At 32.9% G+C, this 27,453-nt stretch overlaps 1 protein-coding gene across 1 annotated transcript; it reads left to right on the forward strand.

The window, feature by feature from the left end:
• The first annotated feature begins 1,857 nt into the window (after positions 1–1,857).
• On the forward strand, positions 1,858–26,786 carry LOC131927177 (DNA polymerase alpha catalytic subunit). Its single transcript, XM_059282898.1, has 40 exons — positions 1,858–1,917; positions 2,887–2,961; positions 3,982–4,109; positions 4,350–4,446; positions 4,526–4,600; positions 4,708–4,826; positions 4,933–5,051; positions 5,154–5,347; positions 8,709–8,817; positions 9,171–9,337; positions 10,713–10,825; positions 12,865–12,978; positions 13,292–13,366; positions 13,698–13,771; positions 14,310–14,374; positions 14,531–14,568; positions 14,987–15,103; positions 15,306–15,390; positions 15,575–15,636; positions 15,764–15,859; positions 15,962–16,078; positions 16,352–16,536; positions 17,154–17,283; positions 17,612–17,725; positions 17,937–18,045; positions 18,385–18,503; positions 18,723–18,821; positions 19,513–19,686; positions 20,031–20,063; positions 20,186–20,293; positions 20,676–20,881; positions 21,021–21,153; positions 21,766–21,897; positions 22,033–22,108; positions 23,300–23,398; positions 23,596–23,774; positions 23,859–23,990; positions 24,503–24,619; positions 25,546–25,639; positions 26,130–26,786. The coding sequence occupies exons 2-40, from the start codon at positions 2,916–2,918 to the stop codon at positions 26,288–26,290; spliced, it is 4,410 nt and encodes a 1,469-aa protein (XP_059138881.1). The 5' UTR covers positions 1,858–1,917; positions 2,887–2,915; the 3' UTR covers positions 26,291–26,786.
• Positions 26,787–27,453: the final 667 nt, after the last annotated feature.

The raw sequence follows: 27,453 nt of genomic DNA on the forward strand, positions 1-27,453 counted from the left end.
GGAGGGAGTGGTAGGGATGAAGCCTTAAAAATTTGTGTTGGTTTTTTTTCTAATAAAAAACAAAACAAAAAACAATACCAACTTTATTATCAACGCGATTTTCTTAAGAAGATAGTTCACGAATTATATAGGTCAGTAAATACGTTCAAGGCCATTTCACAAATCTTTATTTAACATATGTAAGCACGATGTAAATGTAATGTTTCTCTCGCTCATAGCTATAAGGTTATTATCGTATTTATTATACAGTTGAGTTGTTATCCGGAATTTCAATTCATTGAACAGTTTTAAACACTTTTAAGGTTTTGTTTTTCTATTTATCTATAAAGTAGGTCAAGGATATAGGTAACCATTGAATTTTTGTGAAAGGGAAACTAGGAGAAGCGGGTGGCTTAGAAAGTAGTTCGAAGATGTATAGTGAAGAAATACTTCCGGTTCATTTCTATCTAGTCCACCGACCTCACCCTTAGTTTTTAAATAGCCTCGCCTAAATTTCCCTGCGAGCGCGCGGTGTACAACGTTTTGGTACAACGTAGCCTTTAGTTAGCACGTCATCACCCACGTGCCGCGGGATCTTCCCGCATGCCAGGTGGTTGGAGAGCATGCCAGATTTTCTGTCCATTGTGCCGTGCCTGTTTATAAAAACATCTTGAGTTGCCCTTTTGGGGTTTGACACTTCATTTGAACCTACTTCTGCTGTCTTACCCCCCCCCCCCCCCCCGAAACTCCTACGCACTGCTTTCATATCTGTCAATTACTTTTGTTATAAAAAAATCTAATAATTACTATAAGCCTCGAGAATTAGGCTACATCTACTTACGATAATTGAATAACTTATTCCTCTATTGAAAATTAAATAGATTAAATAATGACATATCTAATTTTTACACAAACATTCATTTATTTTTAAGTGAAACCGTAACAAGTATAAAAATTATGACGGTATTCAAATAATTTGATCATTATTTTGTCCTCGAATTATGACATTTTTATTTTATGTGCTAACTTTTAGACCTTTTTTCTGTTTTAGAATGTAGGGGCCTAATAAATTTATGAAACCTAGACAAGCAATGTTTTGTTTAAAGTTACAAATGATTTTACATTTTTCAGTCAATTGTTGACCTTGAATATATTATTCTTTTGCTTTCCATTTCAAGATTCTACCAACATCTCTTCCTATTCCCACAGGCTTTTAGGGTTCAAAATGTTTTCAAGAAAGCCATGCCAAAAATAGATTTGAGCTCCGATTCATCAAAATTGAGCTTGCGTAATGGTTAGCTAATACCTCGGCAGTCTTTGTTCGTTCGGCCAATCTGGCAAGACAAAAAAAAAAAAAACACAACAAACCCATGGCAAGCAACAAAGACTAAGATAGGGGAGGCGATCAATAACTAGTCGGGCGCATCGTAGTATGGCCTCGAGAAAATTCCCGCCACTATTTTTCACTACAATGCGTAGGCTAGCCTAGTGGCCAGCGAGTGGACGGTACGTTTGGAGGGAAAACAATTTTAGGAGTTCAGAAAGGTGGTTGGTGGAGGGGGGGGGGGGGGGCGAGGTACATCCTAGCCCGCCCCCTCCCCACACGATACGGTCCGTGGATATAGGGGTGGCGGATCAGGGTCCGCGCCATTTCCATCAGCTGCTCATGGCGAGCAAACACCAGGACTGATTAGGGGCAGTTCAAGTTTGACCAGGATTAAGATACTCTGTTCAAATACCTGCAAGTGATAACATGGGGTTATCTTGTGCTGGAACTCTGATAGATGTTTGTAACTATTCATTTATTTAAACTGTTGCTTCAACACTGGAAAAGATCAACGAAAGAAGTATTTTGTTTCTTAAAAACAACTTCTTAAAGTAAAGCCTAGTGATGTGAAGTTCTATTTCAAATTTTGGTTTACAAGAAAAGATTCATTCGTAAGTATTAGTCCACATTAGATTCTAAGTATTTTTAAAATAATAAAGTAAAGCCAATATATTCAAAGTTACTACGCTGGACAGTAAGAAACTTATTCTTACTTAGGCCCTATTTGATAGATTTCTAGATCTAGATCTAGATCTAGATTTTTAGTGGCCATCAGTTACTTTTTTCCACGTGCCTAAGTTTCTAGAATCTAGATCTAAACTAAGATCTAGATCTAGATCTAGATTTACAAACAGTGGGCCTACAATAGCCTACCTAGATCTTACATTAAGATCAGATTTTAAATGATTCAATAACACTAGATCTAGTTCTACATCATAGGGTTGAGTTTAACTAAGTCAACATTCTAGATTACACTCACTTTATATTTATCATATTTCTAGATCTAGATCTAGATCTTTCTTGATCTATCTTCTATTAAATCATGGCATATAATTTATATAAAAATGATAAATATGGAATTACAAAGACCAAGGGAAATAACACTCAATACTTTACAATACCACCCACCCCCTTTATTTTACTGAAAGAAAGGTCGCGCGAAACACAAACGAGGCTTGCCAGGTTGGACTTGACCTAAATGGACTCCGTTCTAGCCAATTCAACTTTTGCATTAAATTTAAACCTTAGGCTCCTTATATTAAAAGTTTATTTTTAAAGCAAACATAATTTTAACTAAGCTAATAATTTGTAATTAAATATCTAGATTCTAGGCCCACATTAAACTTTGATAATTTAATAGCCTTCTTAGTCTGATTTTGTTGTAGAATTAAATTTATAGGCCATTTTGTCGATTTCTATTCATTTAATCGTACAAAAATAAAAGCTCGTCAATATTTTAAATCAAATAACGGCTTTCGTCAAACTTATAATGATGCCTAAGATAAAACCAATTAGCCTATTGAAATTATAAATTATTTTAATTTTAAAAAATAACGTGTTCCGTTTTAAAATCCTGGCAGTCATCAACACAAAGGAAAACTGCGGGAAAATGACGCCGACAAAGGAGGGAGATACTTCTACTCAAGAAACTACTGGTATATTTTAATGCATTATTTAATTTTAATTGTATTTAGTCAGTAAGATACTTCAATTATCATTTATTCAGAATTCCGAGCATTTTTTGTGTAAGTTGTTTGCGCAGTGCTGCCGATGACAAAACATTAGCAGTCACCTCGCGGTCGAGGTGCGCCTTCTGCGATTTCTTTCTTCCTTTATTTGTTATTGATGAGTCAACGATCTTTGTCAAGAGTGGGATAGTGTTCGATAGGTTGTGTTTTATGCTCTGCATTTTCAGTCTTGTGAATTATTGCGGTTGCTCAATTCTTCCATTAGTTCGAAATTAATTTCAGATCTAGATCTAGATCTAGAATCTAGATTCTTGATTAGATTTCTAGTCTAGATTCTTTCTCAACTTTACTAAGAAAATTCTAAATCTAGATTTAGAGATCTAATTTACTAATTAGTTACCTAAGTAAATACCAATTCTAGATCTAGAATACTAGATTCTAGATCTACTAAATACAGGTCTAGAATTCTAGATTAGATCAAGTTGCACTTTTCAGTGTCTTAATTTTTATAATAAATAAAATTGTTTCATGTTTTGTCTCCCATAATAAAAGGTGGCTCTGACAATTATCACTATCACATGTCTAGATCTAGATTCTAGATCTAAATCCCCGCTGGATTCTAGATATCTGGATCCTTAGACTGAATTCTTAATTTGATTTTTAGATCTGGTCTAGATCTAGATCTCTGTTAAATTGTTAAATCAACTTAAATTTGATAATAAAGCTTAAAACATGCTTAAAAAGGTTAAAATCAAATTATGAACAAGATCTAGATCTAGAATCTTATTTTTTGTCATAGTTAACCTAGATCTAAAATATTCTAAATTGCTATGGCTTGAGATCTGTTTTAAATTATTGTGTTTGATCTAGATTCAAGGCTAACTAAATTCTGCACATTTTTCTCAAGTCTTTGTGTGATTCACTTAATGTCTACTACATCTAGATGTAATTAGCAAATAGATGATTTATCTACTTGTTTTTTAACAGCTGATGTAAATGCATATTCGCTTGCCCAAAATCGTGCAAGAAGGCAAAAGAATGAGAAGAAAGGAAAGTTGTCTGCTTTTGAAAAGCTGCGGCAAGCGAAAGAAAAAGGACTTAAGAACAAATATGAGGTAGTTAACTAATATGATTGTCTTTTTTCAGGCTTGTGTTATACTTAGTACAATAACACCAGTAAAAATTGCAGTTCACTTACTTAAGCAATAAAACAGCTATTGTCATCACAAAACTTGCTATTATCTGATAATATAAGTGGTGATTCCTCATTGATTTTTGGACACCAATCAGAATAACATTAAAAAATGTATTTGATAGCCATGACTGAGAGTGCTATGTTTTTAAATACATTTTAGATTGAGGAAGAGAAAAGTGTTTATGAAGAAGTTGATGAGGGCGAATATTCAGAGCTAGTTAGGCAGCGACAGGAGGATGATTGGATTGTAGATGATGGTGAGTTTTGTGTAAATTAGCTTAGGTACGTTAAAACCTTGCTAAAACCTTCATATTTAAAAATATTTTTTTTTGTTAGATGGTGCAGGGTATGTTGAAGATGGTAGGGAAATATTTGATGATGATATGGATGATGAAGCCCCATCAAAATCAAGTAAGTCTTATAAAGTCTTATTAATTACTTTTTTAAGAAATGTAAAATTATTTTAGCATTATTTTAGCATTGCATGCATTGGTTATAGTTTTAAATCTTGTCAACAGAGGGGAAACAAGAATCCAAGAAAAAAAATAGGAACATAGTCAGACCAGGAACCAAGCCTAAACAAGATATTGTGTCCATGTTTGCTAATGTTGCAGCCACTACTAAGAGAAAATCTGAGGTAGGAAAGAAGATATTTTAATACAAAATTTATTTTTTGTTGTAAGTAAAATCCTAAACATTTAAAGAGTTTAAAATTTTATTTTTAAAAATTTCATCCTTTTTAGAAAGACACAAGCATTGTAAAAGATGACATTTTAGATGATCTCCTGGGACAACTAAACAAAAGTTCATCCTCTAAGCCAGTGGTCAAGCTCGGCAAACCACAAGAAAAACTTCCAAAAAAGTAAGTAGAGGATTTTTCTTAAAAATCAAATTTAAATAAAAAGTATACCCACTTTTCCCCACCCTATCTATACCTGCTACATCTCTTTGTGCCTTTATTTAGACCTGCTCATAACCCTTTCAAGACAAGTACACAAGTTACTCCTAAATCTTCACCAATTATACAAAAGGCTATCAAAAGGGAGCTGTCATTTCCTAAAGAGGATGTGCCATTAAAAAAGAGTTATGTTGCTGAGGTCAAAATGGAAATTGAAGAAGAGGATATTATTGTTGGACAAGATATAGAAACTATTCCAGGTATTTATTGCTGTTCAATAAGCAAGAATGATTTATGCCTGTAGTGTGTTGTGAGTTTTCTTTGTTTGGCCAGTGAACATCTGTTCACTGAAGGGGAGATAAGTAGAGTGAGTTCTAGTCACTGTTTACATTTGAGGTGTTCAAGGCACTGAGTTGTGGTTCATTTCACAGCCATGCTTTGGCCTTGATAGTCTAGTTACTTGAACTTCTTCAAGTAGTAGGTTTATTTCAAAAGCTGTGGACTTCATTGGACTACTGATATGTGTTGGAGATAAATTATTTCAAACATGAACAATCTTCAGATGGATTTGTGCTATGTGCTCTTGCCCTCCATTAATCAGCTGCGATTTGTTTTTCAATCATATCACAGCCGCTTAATGGGCGATAAGTCACACCCTCTTCGTCAACAAGAGTTAGATGATTAACGACACTTTCCATAACCAGGGGACTTAAGTTAACTGCAACTGATCATTGAGGATTACTAGCTTGTGTTATGTTGAAACTTCGTATCACAGCCAGTAATCCCCTGTGAGCATGCGCAATTCTACCATCAACAATTCAACGTTAAAGCAGTGGTTAAAATTTACAGAAGACCAACTTGCAGGCCTCAATAAGCTAAGTATTTAACATTACCATAAAGTACTGGTTAGTCTCAGAGGCGTGTTGACTTGTGATTTGCTGAATGATTCATATCACAGCCGATACGTCCCCGAGATAGCTGGTAATCAAGCTATATAATCCTTCAGGATTTATGCAACCATTTAGTTTATACATCTAAGTTTAAGTCATATCACAGCTGATTAATAAAATGCAGGATAAACAAGACTTGGATTTGGTGTAAAAGATGTGAAAAGCTGTCCTGGGAGTGTATTTCACTGTGATTTGTTGTTCATTCATATCACAGTCAATACACCCCTAGGAAACTTTTTTGATACAACACAAAGGCGGACTTTCTCGTTTGAAAGAATTCTACTGTTGACTGGGGTGTGGGGGTTGTGATTTGTTTACAAGGATCATATCACAGCCAGTATACCCCTGTTAACTGTTAGTCAAACATCAGAATTTGATAATTGTCTTGGCATGATTAAGGTAGTGTAGAATACGTCTTAGAGCTTGTCTCGGTTTTTCAGTTTGTTGTGAAGTGTTTGACTTCATATCACAGCAATTTGATGACCGAGAATGGTTTCTGGTTCCTGATTGTTTTTGTAATGCTATTTTTACAAGCTTTTATTTAACTCACTTACTCTGTCGTCAGTCGTCAGTCTAGACGGAAACGCAGGAGTGAAAATTTGGACAGTTCTACTTGACCGATACGATTCAGTTGGCACGTGGGTCAAGACATGAAGACAATGCAATCTGAAACTAAATTTGACTTAATTGGATGCCTAATTAATTTTTTATGAATTAATAAAAATTTGGACCGAATTAGTAGGCATGTCTAGCCAACCACACCACACGCGTCATCACCTTCAATAGCTGCGCCATCACGTAATGGCTGCGTTCAAAAACCATTGCGCGCCTACTGAACGTGATGTTCAGTAGGCGCGCAATGGTTTTTAGTCATGTAACTCTATTGTAAATAAAACATGTAAAGTACTGAAAAAAAAATTCATAAAAAACGTTTTAATAACGAGCTTTTATGTAATGATGCACTAAAAAGTAGAAAATAAATTATAGACTACTATTTAAATAACTATAAAGAAAAGCGTGGGTGTCTTCCTTAACATTAGTAAAGGTATCCAATAGATACTAAAGTGACCCACGCTTTTCTTTATAGTTATTTAAATAGTAGTCTATAATTTATTTTCTACTTTTTAGTGCATCATTACATAAAAGCTTGTTATTAAAACGTTTTTTATGAATTTTTTTCCATATTTTTATCTTGCATTATATAGTTCATAGTAGTGATGTGCTTTTATTTAAAGTGACAAACATCGTTAGAAATGTGTGGACCTACAACCCTGTTCGATAATTGTGATGTGTTATTGTTACCATATCACAATCATTGGATGGGTGTGTCGGTCTATTGTGTGCTTCAAATTGTATTTGTGGGTGATCCCAAATATCTGATGTCTAGTTGCTGTTGACATTTTTTATATAGTTCATATAGGAATGTTACTAGGGTGTTAGTGTATTTGTTACAAAGATTATCCTGCCTGCTCAGTGTCTGTGATGTGTCTGTAAATATCATATCACAGCCATTAGGTGGGCAAGATGGTTTTTATCTGCAGCAAACAGATGATGGACAATGTAATTATCATTTAGCTCTAATGGATGATTTAATTATCTTTCTACCTCCTTAATGGTGGTGATGTGTCTACCCTCATATCACAGCCATTAGGTGGGCGAAAAGTTAATGTCTTTTCAGCTAAGCATCAACAATTCTTATGAAAGAATTTTGATCTATACATGTTAATCTTATGGCAATACTATTTTATTTTTCAGTTTCTTTGCTAAATATAAAATTAATATCAAAATGTGCACACAGTTTACAGCAAGGTATACTTTCAATAACTTGTTGTACTATTTGTAGTATGTCTGAAGTTCTTACTATTTGAGAAGAAATATCTTCCTCCCTACTATTGGTTCGTGATGTGTTCAATCTTCATATCACAGCCACTAGTGGGCGGGATGGTCTTTATCATGCAACAACCCAAATGTTTATTGAATACTTGTTCAGTTTGATAGTACCATTGCAAATACCACTTAGATACTACTTGCAGGTTGATTTATCCTACCTTTGCATCTACTAACTGCTGTATATGTAATTATTCTGCACTGCTGAACCTTGGATGTTGTAAATTACGTTCCCTGTCAATGTGGATGTGTTGTTGTAACCTCATCACAGCCATTTTGATGGGCAGTGTGGTTTGCATTTTCATCTGCATGAGTGTTGTAGTTATGCATTGCTTAGTACTTCATGTAGGATGAAGCTATTATAGAGTACATTGTTTTACATTTTGTCATCAAGGAATGTTCTAAGTATAAAAACAGTACTTAAGTTTGGTGGGTTTGTATTATTCAAGGCTGTTCGAGAAATGTATTTTGGCTTTGTTTATTGTAGTTTGAATCTTGATGCATTGCTATGCACAGGCAGAAGTGAAAGTGTTCTCAATTCTTGTCAATTTGGATGTGTTGATGATAAAATAACATCACAGCCAAACTGATGAGCAAAGAGCTCACTCCAGTCAACAAGAATCTCATTTAATGGTATTGATTTCTTATTTATTCTTCAGGCTTTGTTATTATTGCTTACTAGTTCTAATTAGCTAAGTGACCTTGTTTGAGCTTACGTGTCCTGTCCCAAAAAACAAGTATACCAATGCAATGTTGTAAGGCCTAGATGTGACTGTATTTTCAGATGTGGATTTGTCTGGCATAGACTTTGATGTTGATTTCCCCGAAACCAAGCAGTCTCCAGTGAAAGTTAAAGGAGAAATCGTAACTGTAAACCATAAGCCTTTGATCAGGTGAGTTTTTTTTTAGCTATTTCTTTGTATGATTTGATATTTTTCTGTGATAAATAAAAGTTCATATTTCATATAAATGAAGCCTTCCTTTTTGTGTCCATTAATTCAAAGATGTAATGTACGTGTTTGAATTCTAGTGCTTGTGCACTATAACAGTTAAATGTAAAAAAATAAAAAATAAAAAAATAATACAAATTAAAGTAGATTAGAGAATGATAGCTCTTATTTTAAAAAAAAAGATCTGAACGAATTGGCTAAGATTTGTAGGGAACAAGTTAGCTTTAGCCCATCCAAATTAGCCAACATTAATATTTGTTGAATAAAAACACTAGTATTGTTACTGTTTTCATTAGTGAGGAATTATTGAATGTGGGCTGGGACAATGTCACTGACCAATCGGAAGCACCAGCTGACGTCCAAGTGGACTCATCTCAGCTGCCATTGGTGGAAAATTCTGAGGGGGAACAAGTGTTGCGATTCTATTGGCTAGACGCTCATGAAGATTCTTTCCACCAACCTGGTTAGTATGTATTAAACAAACAGGTTTATAGTCCAACTGCCTTTAGCATGTTAGCTAGATTGTATGTTGACCGTTGGTCAGTTATAGGCAGCTTGCTAAATAGATTGGGTGGCCATTTGGAATAAACATTACAAATCTTAGTAAGTATGAAATTGATTGGCATTAAATCTGAGGTTTATTGAAAAAGTAATGTCACATATAGTTTGACTAACACATCTTCAGAGAAAGTTGACATACTAAATGAAAGGTAACACCAGTGCTCATCACATAATTACACTTGCTAGCTATCATAAACAGCCCAAAACATCCAATCTGAGTATATTGTATGTTCTCAAAGTGAAATAAGCTGAATTTTTTACACTAGATTTTGGGCCAAGCATCTGTTATTTCATTTTTGTATGTAGCAATACTGCATCAAAGAGTGCTGTTTTAAACTAAACCAAATATAAGAAACTGGTTGTCAAGGGAGAGAAATCTTCGACATTAACAGTGTACTTCAAACAAAATGCATGTTTGGTATAACTTGAGCTAGGTATACAAAAACAAGAATATAACCCACCCATTTATTATTTATTGGTAGAACTGTATTTTAATTCAATGGGGTTTCTTGAATGTGCCTGGAAATAAAAAGTTAAAGTGGCTCATTTATAAGGTGTCTCAGATAGGAAATCCTGGACATTATAACAGTTAATCGTAATCTTGTTGCCATTTGGTGTAAAGTAATAAATTTCAATTGATGGTATTTAAAACTGGTGTACAATTGTACTTAAAACTGGCTTTGGTTTAAAAGAATTAAATTTTGGGGGTTGGAAAAATAACCATTCTGAAATTCAGCCACCATATACACACATTAACACATTCTGTGATGTGAACAAAACAATATTTAGATGTTAAGAAAAGTCATGGCGGCCTGACAAATTACAAACAAGCCAACCTGTCTAGTGTGACTGATCAGTGAAGTTTTTTGGCAGTTGGTCGACCCAATGCTTAGTAAGCAGTTGGACTTCAGATATTCATTGGAGATAGTTGAGTTGGGAGTAGATATTCATTGGAGATAGTTGAGTTGGGAGTATGGAGCATAGATTATAGCTGAAAGTAAATGGTGGTAGTAATAGAAAGTTATAGTTTGATAGTATAAGTAATGTGTAGGATGAATTAGAATTAAGAATATTTTGATTGTGCACATAATATAGTAAGCATTAAAATTTGAACAGCATCAGTTGTTATTCAGGAATCTGGAGCAATCTGTATGGCATTAAGTGTCATTCTCCTAACACTATGCACAGTACAATGTATAAGACACCTAACACTTGACCACACATGTCCTTAAAAAGATGTCTCTCAGAGCCTAATCCAGCTTGTGTATATACCCCAGGTGTTGTGTACCTGTTTGGTAAAGTCTTCATAGAATCTGCCAAGTCTTATGTCAGCTGCTGTGTGGTAGTTAGGAACATTGAGAGGAGACTTTTTATTCTACCCAGGGTCAAGGTATTTCTTGATTTCATTTTGGAATGTACAAGTAGTGCTAGTGCTATGTTAATTGATCCCAAACCAATTTAACAATTTAATTTACTAAAATTCTTAAACTTAAACATTAGTTTAAAAAATAGAAATAACAAATCAGTGATTTGGTATTCAAAAGATAATCATGTTAGGATCATGGACACCAAATTTGTTCTGTGCAATTCGCATATAAAGCCTTAGGTATATTTGGATATATATAAAACTAATGGTTGGGATGACATTAATAAATAGGAATTAGAATATAGAAATAGTTTGTCAATTTTTCAAGAATACATAGGTGAAAAAATTCTAAGTATGCTACTATAAAATCAGTATAAAATACCTCTTGTGGTTATCAGAAATTGCTCAAAAGATGAAATCTATGTATAGGTTCTCATATACTTCTCTAAAATTTTGTCCACCTAATTAAATGGTACACAAGTAATTATGTTAATGCAGGTTGGAATTTTGATTTTTGCATTATTATATAAAACGCCCCTAAAGCTCCATTTATAAGGTGAAATTTTGGTAAGAGTATATCACTTTAGCTCTCCCACACAACCTCAACAAACATTACAATTGAGAATTGGCTCAGTTATATTTTTCAAGACTTAAATAACCGAAAATAAATTGATTGCATCAAATTTAACTTTTTATTTCATTCATGCCAACGTTGTCACACATTGCAACAGAAATTCTTAAAATCATAATTTATCAGTTTTTTGTTGTATCAGTAATATCTTTTTGCCTTAATCCAGGTGAATATTGGACAACCTGAACATTTGCACCAAGTGCATGTTTTGGATAAACATAAAGAACTAAATTATTTTTAATGAAGACAATCACTTCCAACTTAAACCAGTGAAATCCATTTTTTAACATCAAACAAAATATTAGTTGTACTTAACACATACAAACATACTACTATAAGCACTAACAAATCCACATGGCTTTCACAGGATGAATGTTTTTACGTCAGTTTTAGATACCTTACTTGCTGCTGAAGAAAATTAACTCATTTTTTAGTACAAAGTACATTTTTAATTAAGGTTCTTTTTAATTTGGAAGCTGATTTGAGTTTTTGAATAATTTGTAATTACTGTATATTATCTACATCTCATAATGTATGGATTTTCTTAAGCATTATAAAATCTATATATATAATTCTCTTCTGGGAGCCGTTAGAAAACAAGCTGCAAGCGCGCGCCTTGCAGTCCCCTCTCTTCCTCTCTATCGCTACCACCACCCACCCCCCTCACATGGTCAGGTGAGTTGTAGTTCACGCTAAATGTTAGTTTGGTGACAGCTATCAGGGGCAGATAATTCAGTTTGAAACTATTTTAAACTTAGAGGAGGTAACTAAGAGGAGGCTGCTATCACGCGGGGGGGGGGGGGGGGGGGGGGGGGGGGGGGGGGGGGAAATTGGGGTTTATTGTTTTAAAGCAAATATTTTCAGTGGCAGCATTGGTACTGTCGAATTCACAAATTATGAATTACCGAAAAGTAGAAAAAAACAACTAAATAGCGGCGTATGATACACCGCGGGTTGGCTCGTTAAATTTAAAACAAATAGCAATAAAATGAGAGAATTTAACAGGCTGAAATAAAAAAAACTGCCTATATGGGCCATAACTAGTTAATACTTAATACTTTGTGTTTAAAAGAATCCCCTCCAACACTAGAAATCAAGAATAAAGTAGTAGAAGAAGAAAAAGAAGTCAATTTAATTAGCACATTCTTATTGACAGTTTTTGATGAGCAAAACTTGCATCATTTAAAATATTCTCCCTTCCTCAATTTGATAGGCTACTAATCTTCCAAAAGCCAATATTTTTCATTTTAACTTCAATACTTGGATAAGGAGAATTTCACACAGAACACTTTGATGCCATGGCTTAATCGTTTGGTTAAGTAAAGCACTAATGTTGTAGTTAAATTTAATTGGCTTTATAAGCGAAAATAGTGAAAACCAAAATTAAAGAAAAGCATTGCTGATTGATTTATTTGAAATATTTTAATTCTAGCGTGTAAATCTGTCAACCAACCAAGAATTGTCTGAAGATATCACAATGCCAATGGTGTATGAAGAATTCAACAAAATTGCTGAGAAAAATAAAATTGATCAATTCAGATCAATGGTAAGAATTTCAAACTGAATTAGGTTTAAGCTAAACATTCTTTTCTTCTTGTAACCTGTCTGGGCTAGTATTGTGTGTGTACTATAGTAGTTTAATTTCAATTTTAAATGAAACAAAATCAGAAAAGTATTAATCAATGATGTTAGTTTCTATAAGTTATTGTCGTTTTCATCACAACTTCATTAAACATTAGAAATAAAAAAATTTATATACTTAATAACTCACAAAATAAAGGAATTTTTTTCAGAAAAAAATTCCTTAATTGAATGCTGAACTCACAAAATAAACAGCAACCTTGTTTATTTATTTTTAGAAAGTGAGAAAAAACTACGCATTTGATAAACTGGATGTTCCAGTGGAGGCAGAATATCTTGAAGTTCGTTATGCTGTGAGTACAAGTAATTTAGGAAATTATTTCTCCGAAAGGATATTTTTAATATTTCATGAATATATAAATCAATGTAACTTGTTAGTAATACTAATACTCTGAAGTGCTTCTAATCTTTTTAATGCTTCAGTTTATTAAATTGAATATCTAGAAATAGCTGTTCAGCATAGTTTAAAACGAGATTGTGAAATATTTGATTTTTTTAAAATGATTATTTAGGTAAATGTTAGTTAAGCAAATAGTATATCATACAATTTGATGTAATTAAATAGTTTTAAAATCTCGCAAATCGACCGCTGTGTGTATAAAATAGTTTTTTAAAATTGTTTAGGCTGACTTACCTGCACTACCTTCGGACCTGAAAGGGGAGACGTTCAGCCATGTGTTTGGCACAAAGACATCCAGGTATGCCAGGTTGGCTGTACCTGTGTCAGTGTTTAAAGTTTTGTGAAGTTGTTTTTTATTCAAGCATTTAGTGGAAACTATTTTCTAGGGCTGTTTTGGTTTAATTTATTGTGGAAAATTCCTTAAATTATTGTTGATGGTAACACTGAATGACTTAAATTAAATGCTTTGATTAAACATTTTATTTGATCTAAAGATAAATGAGATGTTTATTTGTCATTTGATGGCATGATCAAGTGTAATCACATTTTTGTTTCATGTTTTCTTTTTAAAAATCTTTTAAAATCAGTACCTTTTATGATGTATTTGCTTATTTATGATGTATTTGCTTATTTAATATTAAGTAAATGGATCAACAACGAATAACTGTTTGTTGAAGAAATATCAAGAAAAATAAACTTTAAATTGAGTTTGAAAAAGCTGTAATGATAAAAACAATTTCAAAAAGCAAATTATGTTTTGGTCCTTAACCTTTAATAAATATGAGGAATAGTATTTTTCATAATTCATTGCCTTTTCTAATAAATTTGTGTTTCAGCTTAGAACATTTATTGTTGAATCAAAAGATGAAAGGCCCTGCATGGCTGGATTTAAAACGCCCACGTAAGTTGATCATTGCCAATAAAACATCTCTTCTAATTCATAGAAAAAGTGTGTTGAAAGGTACATAACTGGCAATATTAAATTGGGATTTTTAAAAATATTTGTTCCAATGTATAATAGTTAGAAAAGTATAATTATTTCTTTTGTAACTTTCAGAATTACCTAAAGTAGCGACCAGCTGGTGTAAATTGGAGGTATAGTACACACTAAATCTATGATGTACTGTAATTAGCTTCTTCATACATCCACAAAAATCTAAGTAGTACTATAATTAGCTTCTTTATTCATACACCCAAGGCTTTACTATAATTAGCTTCTTCATTCATAAACAATATCTAAGTAGTACTATATTTAGCTTTTTAATACATACACAAAGTCTAAGTTTTACTACGATTAGCTTCATACATACATACCCTCAATCTAAGCTGTACTATAATTACACTATTTCTAAGTAGTATTATAAATAGATTCTTTGTTGTACACATTTTTAATATTAGTAGAAGCCAATATGCCCATATTAATATTATTTTTCTTATCTTTTTTTCATGTAATAAAAATATATTTATATTGCTAGTTTAAAATCCAACTTATGTACAAGTCCTTTGTTGACAGGCTGTGATCAGCAGACCAGGGGATGTAGTGGTCAGTAGCATCAGTAGTCCACCTCCTCCACTGGTAGTGATGTCTTTGAAAATTCAGACTTGTGCTGCAGATAAAAAGCAGAATGAGGTATTATTTTGTGTCCTGCTGGATGTTACATGTCCTTAGTCTGTGTGGGAGATAGTATTTATGAAAGTTTTAATTTAAAAAAAAACACCTCTGAAACAAATCTATACTGTAATTAACAAAGCTAATCACACAAAAAAATATAAAGAAAAATGTTAATTAACTTTGTCTATTTATATATAGTTGTATTAACGTTTATTTAAAGATAGTTGCAGTTGCTGCATTGGTTCATTACGACTTCTACATGGACAGACCAGCCCCTAAGCCATCTTTTCAGCAGCATTTTTGTGGTAAAAATATTTTCTATAAAAAAGATGTTAATTAGAATTTTAATACTAAGCTGTGCATACTAGACTGAAAAAACTCTTATTGTTGAAAAGATTATTAGTGGCATGTAATTAATTACTATATATGCAGTACATCTATGGATATGCAGTCTTCAAAGACAAAACAACTAATTTTCCATTTCCACAGTTATTAGCAAGCCTAGTGATGTTATCTACCCTTATGATTTCAGAGATCAGGTTAAAAAAGTGGTAGGTGATATTCTTGAATTACAAAGAATGTTTTCTCCCCTATTTTGACTGTTTCATTTACAAAATAAAAGCTAGAAGGCTAGAATTTAACTAAAACAATGATAAACATTACACATTAATTTAACAGGGAAACAACATGAAAATAGAAATAATGACAGGAGAGAGAACTCTGCTTGCTTTCTTGTTGGCAAAAATTCAAAAGATTGATCCAGACTTGATTATTGTAAGTATTTCTTGTAAAAAGTTCTATTTGTCATTTTAGATAAAAAAAAAAACTAAGTTACCCATAACACATGTAATAACAAAATCTTTTTCTAATAAACAGGGTCATGATTTCTATGGCTATGACCTTGACCTCCTGTTACATCGTATTAGCGTCCACAAAGTTCCCCAGTGGTCTAAGATCAGCAGACTCAAGAGAACGCAGATGCCCAAAGCCTTGGTAAGTATCTTACCTTCTTAACAACTTGTGTCACAAATTTCATTAAAACTAGAAGTAAAAATTGTTAATCACTGCTTTAACATTAAATTAATTTTCTTGTAAGGTATTTTGATATCATAATGATATTAAAATGCACATTATCTTTTGTATGACAATGCTCATTTGAACTGGTTTTCAGATGAAAATGTCCACCAATAATAATTTTTTCTTACTTAAATTTTAAAAAGTTCTCATAAAAATAAAAACTTGAGTTCTTTTTAAAAACCATTTTAGAAGATGCATGGAAGGACTACACTTGTAGACAGGTCCTCTCTAAGTGGGCGAATGCTATGTGATATACAAATATCTGCCAAGGAGTTGATTCGTTGTCGCAGCTATGACTTAACTGAGTTGACTGGGACAGTTCTGAAGAAAAACAGAGAGGTTGTAGAACTTGAGGATGTCAAGGATATGTTCTTGTAAGTAAAAAGTTAAAAATGTTTTTATTCTAAAATGTTGGATTTGAAATCCTACCTTTTAGACTGGGTAATTAACTAAGGTGATTAAGATTATAATCTTTAGCTAAAACATTAAAGTAAAATGCTTTCGTGTGTATGGTGCCTCGTAAATGACCGTCAAGTCAATACCATTAATCCGAGATGGGCGGGAGTCGTTAGATGCATGGTGTTAACTTTCTTTGACCAATCCCACATTTGTAGGTTTTGCATGGACAGTGAGTAGATGAAATGTTATCTACTTTTTTCTTTAGTCTGATATTCGTCATAAAAAGACTAGACTATGAACAAAGTTATTTATAAAATTATCACAAGACAACAAAGAATATTACTTTCTGATTATTTGGTACATTTTTTTCTAGCTACAGTCTAGATTCAAATTATAGTAGTTCATTCTTGATAATATAAAATCAGACTTATTACTCATGTATAAAAAAAAAGTATAAGAATTAAAAAAAAACCCCCAGATTTTACAGAAAATCAATGCGTTTGTTGCTAAAAATTGGGGCAGGTAGCCCTGTCATTTCCTCCACGCTTTAGAAATTTTTTTTACCATTTATGTGATTGTTTTCTTCATTTAGATCAAGCCAGCAGCTTCTAAAGCTGATAAAACTGTCTCTGATGGATTCTAACTTTATCTTGGATATCATGTATGAGCTGAATGTGATTCCACTGGCTCTGCAGATCACAAGTATCTGTGGCAACATCATGGTAGGTTGTTACATTTTAGTAGGTTGTAACATTTTGGAAAAAGTTGTGACATGGGAACATTGTAACTCTGGGTAGGTCATAATGGCACTCTTGCACTCTACTGACCCAACCACACGTGGCCCATAAACTTTAATTGAAAAAGAAATTTTAAGTAAATTATTTTTTGTTCAAGTGGGCATTGTCTAATAGTAGCAGTGCAGTCTTAGTTGTTTCAAATTTTAGTTCAAGTACACTTAAAATGTGATTTTGGGTACCGGTATAAAGTGTAGTGCTGGAGTAAGGGAAAGTATGTATGGTTGATAAATATGTTTAATTTTTATCTCTGTAGGCTAGGACTTTGATGGGTGGTAGATCTGAGCGCAATGAGTGGCTACTGCTTCATGCGTTCCATATGAAGGATTACATATGTCCAGATAAGGAGTTCAAGAAAAAACAGGCACCTGTGAGTTTTTTTTTTTAAATTGACTTTTTTACATAAATTTAATGTGGAAAAAATCTTAATTCACCATTCTTCTTGTATGCTTAAGCAAATTAGAAAAAAACCCAACCTTTTTAACATAAATTAAGCATGAAAAGCAATTAATTTGTAGTTAGTTACATGTACATCTAAGTCTAGTTAAAAAAAAAGTTGAAACATTATTTTTAACTGACAGGTGATTGTTGATGAAGACAATGAAGAGGACCAAGGGGCTTTAAAGAAGGCAGCAAATGGTAGAAGAAAACCAGCATATACTGGCGGTTTAGTGTTGGAACCTAAAAAAGGTCAGCAACTGTCACAACATTTATTAAACTGGCCAGATTTACTTTAGTTTATGATAGTGTTAATTCTTTTTGTTACACACTGGCTTAAATAATGCAGCTTGGATCATGATCAAAATCTTCTACTAGTGTAACAGCTTTTTGTATTTATTTTGCATTAATACACAATAGAAAATCAGGAAAAATAATAAAAAATTTGATGTTAAGATTTTTTTTATCATTTGTGCTGCGCCATTAAAAAAAGAACTTAGATTCAGCACATTCAGTTTGAATCTTGATTATATTTTATGGTGTTTTTAATTGTTAAATTGATTTATTACATATCTAAACTTTTTCGAACAGGATTCTATGACACTTACATTCTTTTGTTGGATTTCAACTCTCTGTACCCTTCAATTATACAAGAGTACAACATCTGTTTTACAACTATCTCCAGGACACCAGATTCTCCAGGCGAAAATGTAAGCCCAGTTTAATATTTATTCCGTAATCCTGTTACTAGTTAGACGTATTTGTATGAAGGACTTTTTTTATATCAATTATTAAGGCTAGTTAAACTTAAATTAATTTGAAACTTCTAAAGATGCTAAGTATCCTTCCAAATAAGAAACGCCATTAGTTAATTAGAAATTCTTGTAAAAAGACTTAATTCTCTATCATTCACATTTTTTTTCAACCAGATAGAAGATGACGAAACAAACCTAGTTCTTCCTGATCCAGACCTAGAACCAGGTGTACTACCCACAGAGATTAGGAAACTTGTTGAAAGCAGAAAACAGGTAGTTAAATTAAATTTATCTACGCCATGAAATAATTAATGCTTTTTGAATATAATTTACTATTTTTTTTATCTAGGCATCAAAACACTTATAATTCCTGTATGGCCTTTCTACCTCTTTCAACCATTACCATAAAACTATATAAAAAATTTTTTCTTAAATATCCATGTGTATTAAAAAATAAAAATAAAAATGCTTTAAAAATCAAAATCTTGGTATATTTGAGATTTTATTAGTACGTGTTAATGAATGTAAAATCTCTGGCTGATTACTGGGCATAGGACAGGAAAGGGTTAAATAAAAAAAAAACCTAACCGAAGCTAATATCACAAGTTGTTAATGATAGTTTTGTTCCTCAAAAACCTGAAACAATTTTGTGCTGGACTGGAAATAATTATTTTTACATTCTACTTTCTGCCTTGCTAAAAAGTGGTGCTTAAGTTGCTATATCAGTTCAGTATAGTAAAGTTCCCTTTCAACCCAGACTGTCTATGGGGCAATTTAAAGTAGATTTCACCTGTTTCTGTGACTTTGTCATATGAAGGGATAGTGTGAATCAGGTACCCATCAGAGATTTGAACTCAAGACTTTCGGGTTAGCAGTCGTATGCTCTACCATTCAACCAAGCTGTACTGTTGTCTAAAGTTTAATAAACCACCATGTACACTTATGTGCTTAATTTTTATATTAGGTGAAAACTTTGATGAAAGAACAGAACATTACATCAGAGCAGATGATGCAATATGACATCAGACAAAAGGCCTTGAAGTTGACAGCCAACTCCATGTATGGGTGTCTTGGGTTCTCATTCTCTCGGTTCTATGCTAAACCCCTTGCTGCCCTCGTCACTGGTAAAGGAAGAGAAGTAAGGATTTAAGCAAATTCATTTATAGTCATTTTATATGAAACTTGACATATTTATATAAAACTTGACATATTTATATAAAACTTGACATATTTATATAAAACTTGACATTTATATAAAATGTGACATTTATAAAATGTGACATTTATATAAGATGTGATATATTTACATAAAGCTTTACACATTTATATAAAACAAGTAACTCATGACAACTAATAATTTGCTATAAAATTATTATAATTTATCAAATGTTTGTTTTTGTTAAAATAAACTAAAATAAATAAGTAAAACAATATTATTTCCCATTTTTATACTCTTTTACACAATTTTTTCTTCCCTAACAGATTTTATTAAAAACAAAAGACCTGGTCCAAAGCGTAAGTTTGGAAAGACTTTTTAAAAATACAATGTTGTTTTGTGTATTTAAGCTAACATGATTTATTCTAATCTTTCTGTTCAACCTCCAATTTTTAAAATATAATTAATTTTTCTGAAACAGATGAATCTGGACGTCATATATGGAGATACAGACTCTATCATGATTAACACCAACATCACTAGCTCAGATAACACCACTATAAAGGAGGTTTACAAAATTGGCAACAAGGTGACTACTATGTTAATATTGTTGAATATTAGATAATAAAATGAATAGCAGCAAAATTTTAAAGTATTTTACTCCTACTGAATTTTATTTTAATGTTAAATTGTTTTCAATAAAAATTCCACTTATTATTGAAGATCAACTCATATCTATATCTCTAACCAACCAAGACTTATCTAATTTACTAAACATACTCCAATTTAATGAGTTTTATAAGTAATACTTAAAATTAGTAAACAGATTTATACATTTTTTTTATAATAAATTCATAACATTTTAGAAAATGCTAAGTCCTTAATTTGTTGATCATTACACTATTCATATTTTCTGTAATATATTTTTACAAGAACAAAGTAGTATTCATACATAAAATTTCTCTTCTCAGGTGAAAAATGAAGTGAACAAATTGTATCGGTTGCTGGAAATAGACATCGATGGAGTTTTCAAATCTATGCTGCTTTTAAAAAAGAAAAAATATGCTGCCCTCACTGTTACTGTTGAGGCAGACGGGAAAGAGAAACTGACGCAGGAAATGAAAGGGTTGGATATTGTTAGGAGAGATTGGTGTGACTTAGCTAAAGACGCTGGAACGTAAGTATATATATTTTTCTAATTAAACAAAATTCTTTTAAAAGTAAAATGTAGTTTATTTGTATTTTTTTTCAAACAATTTTGGCTTGACTTCTAAAGTCATTATTGACTTTTATGATGCCATCTTTTTTTTCTCCAGGTTTGTTGTTGCTCAGATATTATCTGGACAATCAAGGGAAACTATTGTGGACAATATTCATAACTACTTACAGACCACTGGTGAGAAGGTACGCAATGGGAAGCTGGAAACTCACCAGTACTACATCACAAAGGTAACTCTTACAAATGGTCTGGTTATGTTAATACATGCTTAACAGATGAGTTGTACTACATCACAAAGGTAACTCTTACAAATGGTCTGGTTATGTTAATACATGCTTAACAGATGAGTTGTACTACATCACAAAGGTAACTCTTACAAATGGTCTTGTTATGTTAATACATGCTTAACAGATTAGTTGCCATATGCTAAATTATTTTTAAAAAAGTTCCTTTTTAATTAGGTACATAGGGCAGGTGAAGTAAAGTCCACCTCCTGTTTCAGTGTGCACTGCATATGAAGGTATAGTGTGGTCAGTACTATGCCCAGCCATGTTTACTTTCCATAATTAGTCAGGTACCCAACAAAGCACGGTGGACTTAGTTGTTTGGACTCCAGCCTGGGAACCGAACTCTGTATTAGTTGGTTGTGACATGTCAGATATTTACCAGGATATAACTTTTTAGTGTCAACTGCATCCTTATTTGATGACTATTCCTAACTGTTTGATTTCTTTCTTGGTTTAGCAATGGAGGCTATTAGTCCGATAAAAGTAGATTTTCTTCGGCAAGATGTTAATTTTTAAAAATTAATTTATATCTGTTTTTTTCCCTGTTTTTTGTAGCAATTGACGAAGAATCCAGAAGATTACCCTGACAAAAAAAGTCTTCCACATGTACAAGTTGCTCTGAGATACAACACCAAGAGTGCCAAGCAATTGAGGCAGGGTGATACAGTACCGTATGTTATTTGTGAGGTGAGAACTTGTGCCAAAGTAATTTTGTTGTTAGAACTTGTACCATAGTATTCTTTATGTAGGAACTTGGCGTAACATTTTAGTGTCAACTACATCCTTATTTGATGGCTATTCTGTTTATGATTTCTTGATCAGGATGGTTCTACATTGTCTGCAACACAACGAGCCTACCATCCTGAAGAATTAGCCAAGCAGGAAAACTTAAAACTTGGTAATTAATTTGTTTTTAACACGTTTTTCTTAACTCAGCTTCGCGTTTGTTTGTTTGTTTGTTGTTAAAATTGACATCGAAAATTAGCCCACTTCTGATTGCTCTAGAGACCTGAAATTTGGCATGCATGCTACTTTCGCCTAACAATTTCAGATGCAATCATAAAAACTAGCAATTAGTGACCGTAATTAGCTTAATTTAATTACGCCCCAAGGACCATAAAATTGAGGACATGATTTCTAAAGATACCGACAAGACTTGAGGCCTATTGACACAGTTACTTCGGCCCCAATCGATGTGAGCGCGCTGGCCGTGATCGTATAGTGGTTAGTACTTCGCGTTGTGGCCGCGACAACCCAGGTTCGAATCCTGGTCGCTCAAGATTTTTTTAGTCCGTGTATTTATAAACACTTTTTTAAAAACCACGTTTTTCATGTGTAGCAACGGACTAAAAAGGAGAAAATAAAATACTTAAAAAAAACTTTTTAAAAAACCACGTTTTTTATGTGTAGCAACGGACTAAAAAGGAGAACGGACACGGTAACACATTGTTAACGGTGACACGGTTGGTACGCTGGGCATGCTAAAATACACATAAACACGTTTTTCCTTAACTCAGCTTCGCGTTTATTTGTTTGTTTATGGGAGATTTGATCACGTGATTCGTGAGTAGATCTCCACGCCAGCAACGTAAATTACACCCTTTCTCTGTTTAAAGCGTATCGGTCGCTCAAGATTTTTTTAGTCCGTGTATTTAAAAACACTTAGTCAAGTCATACTTAATCAAGTGATTAGATAAAGTAGAAAATAAACTATATAAAAAACTTTTTAAAAACCACGTTTTTCATGTGTAGCAACGGACTAAAAAGGAGAAAATAAAATACTTAAAAAAAAACTTTTTAAAAAACCACGTTTTTCTTGTGGACTAAAAAGTAGAAAATAACTATTTACATACATTTGATGACAAAAAACGTGGGTCGGGAAATTTGATGGTGAACGTACCCACGTTTTTTGTCATCAAATGTATGTAAATAGTTATTTTCTACTTTTTAGTCCACAAGAAAAACGTGGTTTTTTAAAAAGTTTTTTTTTTAAGTATTTTATTTCTTCATATCATTAGTTATATTACTATAACAGGTTTTCATTAATTTGTCAAATCTGGTTTGTGTACATTCTGGTTGCATTTTTCAGACACTAAGTATTATCTGGCACATCAGATTCATCCAGTAATTGCCAGATTGTGTGATCCTATTGAAGGAACTGACTCGGCTCGCATTGCAGAATGCCTTGGTAATTATTTTTAAATGTTTTTTGTCAAAAACCCCATTAAATACTAGGGTAATCTATTTGAATTATTTGTTTTACTACACAACAATGGTCAACAAACAAGTTAATTTTTAATTTGCGAAATAATGGTTTCCATTTCCTGTTATAAAATTTTGTTTTACTGAAATATCTAGAACTTGTTTATCATTTTCTTTTACCAGGTTTAGATCCATCTGGCTACCGTCACACCAGTCGACAAGAGGAAGTGGAAGTTGAGGATATGGTCACAATACAACTGACCACAGAGGAAAGATTTCGTGACTGCGACCGCTTAGTTTTTCCTTGCCCTTCTCCCAAGTGTGGGCGGCTAGTTACTATAGACTCTGTATTTGTTGGAAGTGTAAGCATAGTTTTGTTTATCAGTTATAAAGTTTAACTCGAAAAATAATCAGTATTTGGCTAAGCTGTATCTTTTTACTCGTAGGATTCAAGTATTGCTCCATCCTTGTGGGCTTGTCCAAACCCTGAGTGCAAAACACAATTATGGAAGTCGAAGGTTCAGCTAATGAACCTACTTCACCGTAAAATACAACAACACGTCAACAAATACTATCAGGTTAGTAATTGATTTTCACTTTGTAGAGTGATGAGTAATTTTTTTGTAAATACAATGTGCTATCACCTAATGACTAATATTTAATTCTGGCAGATTAACTCAATTTGATTGTAGGGTTTGTTGATTAACTAAATAATTTAGATTGTAGGGCTGGTTGATAAACTGAATAATTTTGATTGTAGGGCTGGTTGATTACTTAAATAACTTTGATTGTAGGGCTGGTTGATAAACTGAATAATTTTGATTGTAGGGCTGGATGATTAGCTGAAAAATTTTGATTGTAGGGCTGGTTGATTACTTAAAACTTTGGTTAATTAACTAAATAACTTTGATTGTAGGGCTGGTTGATTACTTAAAACTTTGGTTAATTAACTAAATAACTTTGATTGTAGGGCTGGTTGATTAACTAAATAACTTTGATTGTAGGGCTGGTTGATTACTTAAAACTTTGGTTAATTAACTAAATAACTGATTGTAGGGCTGGTTAATTAACTAAATAACTTTGATTGTAGGGCTGGCTGAAGTGTGAAGATACTGGCTGTGGAGCAAGGACCAACAAACTACCTTTGATTATGCACCAAAACCACCCAGTGTGTCCTGTGTGTGACAGGGGTTACCTTCACGTTGAGGTGAGCACCTACTACTTCTTCTTCTTCGTTCTTAATTTTTAGTGTTGGGAGGGATCGAGCCTTAGCTGCCAGAGGGTTTGAACTCGAGACTTTTTTTGAATTTATCAACCATGAGCTTTGCCGACTCGACCATGCTTCCATCACAATTAAGGATTACGTGTCAACTGGTTATGCGCCATTGAGGCCATTGACTCTGATTTCAGCCTGCTTTTCTTTATGGATTTGCTTCCATAGCCTTTGTCCAACCAAGAACAAACTACAAGGCAGCAGTTGTTTGATTTTGGTGTTGTCTCTCCTAGAAGAGTGGCTGTCCCCAGCTAACGAGCCTCATCTGCCAGAGGGTTCGAACTCAAGACTTTTCGGTTTAGCAACCATGAGCTTTACCGACTCAACCACGCCGACCCCTGCACCTACTACTCAAATTCCAGTTTTTAAAATTGAGAGCTTAACTTCAGCCTTAATAAAAATGGCTTCAGATCTATCAATCTAATTGTATCAAAATTACAAGTTTCAGTGGTCACATTTTAATTTCAAGTAAAATAAAATAATTTTTTTTTAATAAAATGTAGAAAAATTGGAAAGAAGAAAGCATGCTAAAAGTTGAATTATTTTAATAGCTTTTGATGGTCCATGGGGCAAGTTAAGTAGGATTTATATTTCTGCGACCTGCATTTAAAGGGAAAAGTGTGGTCAGCACTATGTTCATCACTATGTGTAACGTGAGTTAGATACACATCAAAGGTGTATGGACTCTGCGCTGTATGGTTTTGTAATGGATTAGAACTAGAGACTTAAAACTTAGCAGTCATATGCACTACTATTCAACTACGTCATCCCATGTAACGTAATTAAAGTTAGGACTAGTACCATTTTAAAATATCTTTTCAAGCCCATCTAACCTGTAAATTTTTCTACTTGATCCACAGTATACAGACTCGGCCCTCTATAATCAGCTTTGTTTCTATGATTACATTTTTGATATCCCCAAAGCCATGACATTCTTAAATGAGGGAGAAAAACGTAAGGTTACTTTGCACTTTTTAGACGTTAACTTATTTAATCCAATCTTTTAAATTAGTGAAAAAAAGTATCTGTTTTAAAATATTTTTAAAACGTTTAACTCCTTAGCCATGTTAGATGTTACAAACATGGAATATAGATCTGTATTTACCTTTTGGTATACATACATTTATCTTCCTTCTATTAGTACTGACTGAGCAACAAATTATGAGTTGTTTTTTTCTGTTAGTGCTTGTATTAGGAGAAAGTAGCGATACTAGGGGGAAAAAACAAAATTCAATACATATTGCTTGTTTTTCTAAGCACTTAATATACTAGCTATTAAACTCATTATGATGAGTTTGCCAATAATTGTGGCGGAAATAGCTGAATTCACTCTGTATGCTAAGATGTGTGGGTATGAGGCAACGTTAATTTGCCTAGCAATAACGTAACATATTTTTTTAATTGATTTTTCCAAATATTGTAGAATTATTTTTCCTTTTTTCAGTTGCTGCTCGTAGATTTCCTTCTGAGCTGATTGAAGTGTATAGAGAGATAAAGATAAAAACTTCACGTTGGTTGGATATGAGTGATTATTGCAATGTTGATCTCGGTAAACTATTTCAAGGTCTCGGGCTGGCCAAAGTAAAAATGGAAGCTGAAATTTAAACCAAGTTACCATCAAGGATATTTTTGATTTTTAACTCTGATTTTTACTTTTTTGGGCATCTTTTTTCTGAATAACATTATTTTTTATCTCATTCCAATATATATTAATTAAATTTTTATTTGCCCATTTAAAATGTTTAAAATGTATATTTTGTTGCAAAATTTTCAATTTTCTTTTGATATGTTTTGTGTAGTTATAATGAATACACTCATACAGTATAAAAAAAATAATTTTTAAAGAAAATTGTGATACTATGTTTCATATTTAAATGGCTTGCTTGTAATTAGTCCTGAGAGATAAAAAAAATTAAGCATTTTTAGTTTTGCCAATATATTTTTAATTAAGTTTAACCATTTACATGTAATAGTTTCTTAAGATTTTTACCATTTGCATGTTGCGTTGTTCTGTGATCACCATAGGAGTGTCAGTGACTGAATCAGCTGTTGAAAATTGTAATCAATGCTTTGTTTATAATGTATATTTATGGTCAAAGTTAATAAAATAAAATATTTAACTTATAATTTGTTCTTTAGTGTGTGCGTTTTTGAAAAGTGGATTCCTCCACTAATACTAAAAGCCAGTTTTATTGCTCTTTAGATATATCAACCTTAATCCCTTATTTATCACCCAAATAACCAACCCCCCCCCCCCCCCCCCCCCCATCAGGAACTTCTCTCCAAAAGACTTATAGCTGATCTTTTTTCCAGGCCAAATTTACCTGAGTATAGTGCTTTTGTAGTTTGTTTTTTAACCCCTGTTCATTTTACACTAAGCAAGTACCACCACACCTACTTTATCCAAGCCTAGGCTAATTATTGGTTCTGAAAAACTGGGTGGAGTTGTCAGTCCCAATGATTACTAAGTATCTCATACAATTGTCATAAATCTATGAATTCTGAACCTCCTTTTTTGAGTTGCTCTGTACTGCAGGGTTTGAACTGCTTTGCTATACATGTGTGAAAGAGTAAAGAGTTTAACTACACTATCCCAAAAGAAGTGGCCTAATGAAAGGGCTACAGGCTAGAAACAAGATTCTGTAACAAGTGCTCTTTTTACCCTTCCAAAGCTTATATTGATTCCTCCACAACCACACAAGAAACTCAAGACTCCCCAAATGTCACTCTTTTTTTTGTACAATAGGCCTATGAGAAATTGGCTCCTT

The sequence above is a fragment of the Physella acuta genome, unplaced genomic scaffold (genome assembly GCF_028476545.2).
Source record: "Physella acuta isolate Inbredline_101_S28 unplaced genomic scaffold, ASM2847654v3 ptg001379l, whole genome shotgun sequence".
Lineage (NCBI taxonomy): Eukaryota > Metazoa > Mollusca > Gastropoda > Physidae > Physella > Physella acuta.

Bases quoted from the DNA above. Each gene is read 5' to 3' on its own strand.
- LOC131927177 (XM_059282898.1), top strand. From the start codon at position 2,916: ATGACGCCGACAAAGGAGGGAGATACTTCTACTCAAGAAACTACTG. The intron at 15,860-15,961 runs GTAAGTATTTCT...TCTAATAAACAG, and splicing joins TTGATCCAGACTTGATTATT to GGTCATGATTTCTATGGCTA. The intron at 18,046-18,384 runs GTCAGCAACTGT...TTTTTCGAACAG, and splicing joins AGTGTTGGAACCTAAAAAAG to GATTCTATGACACTTACATT.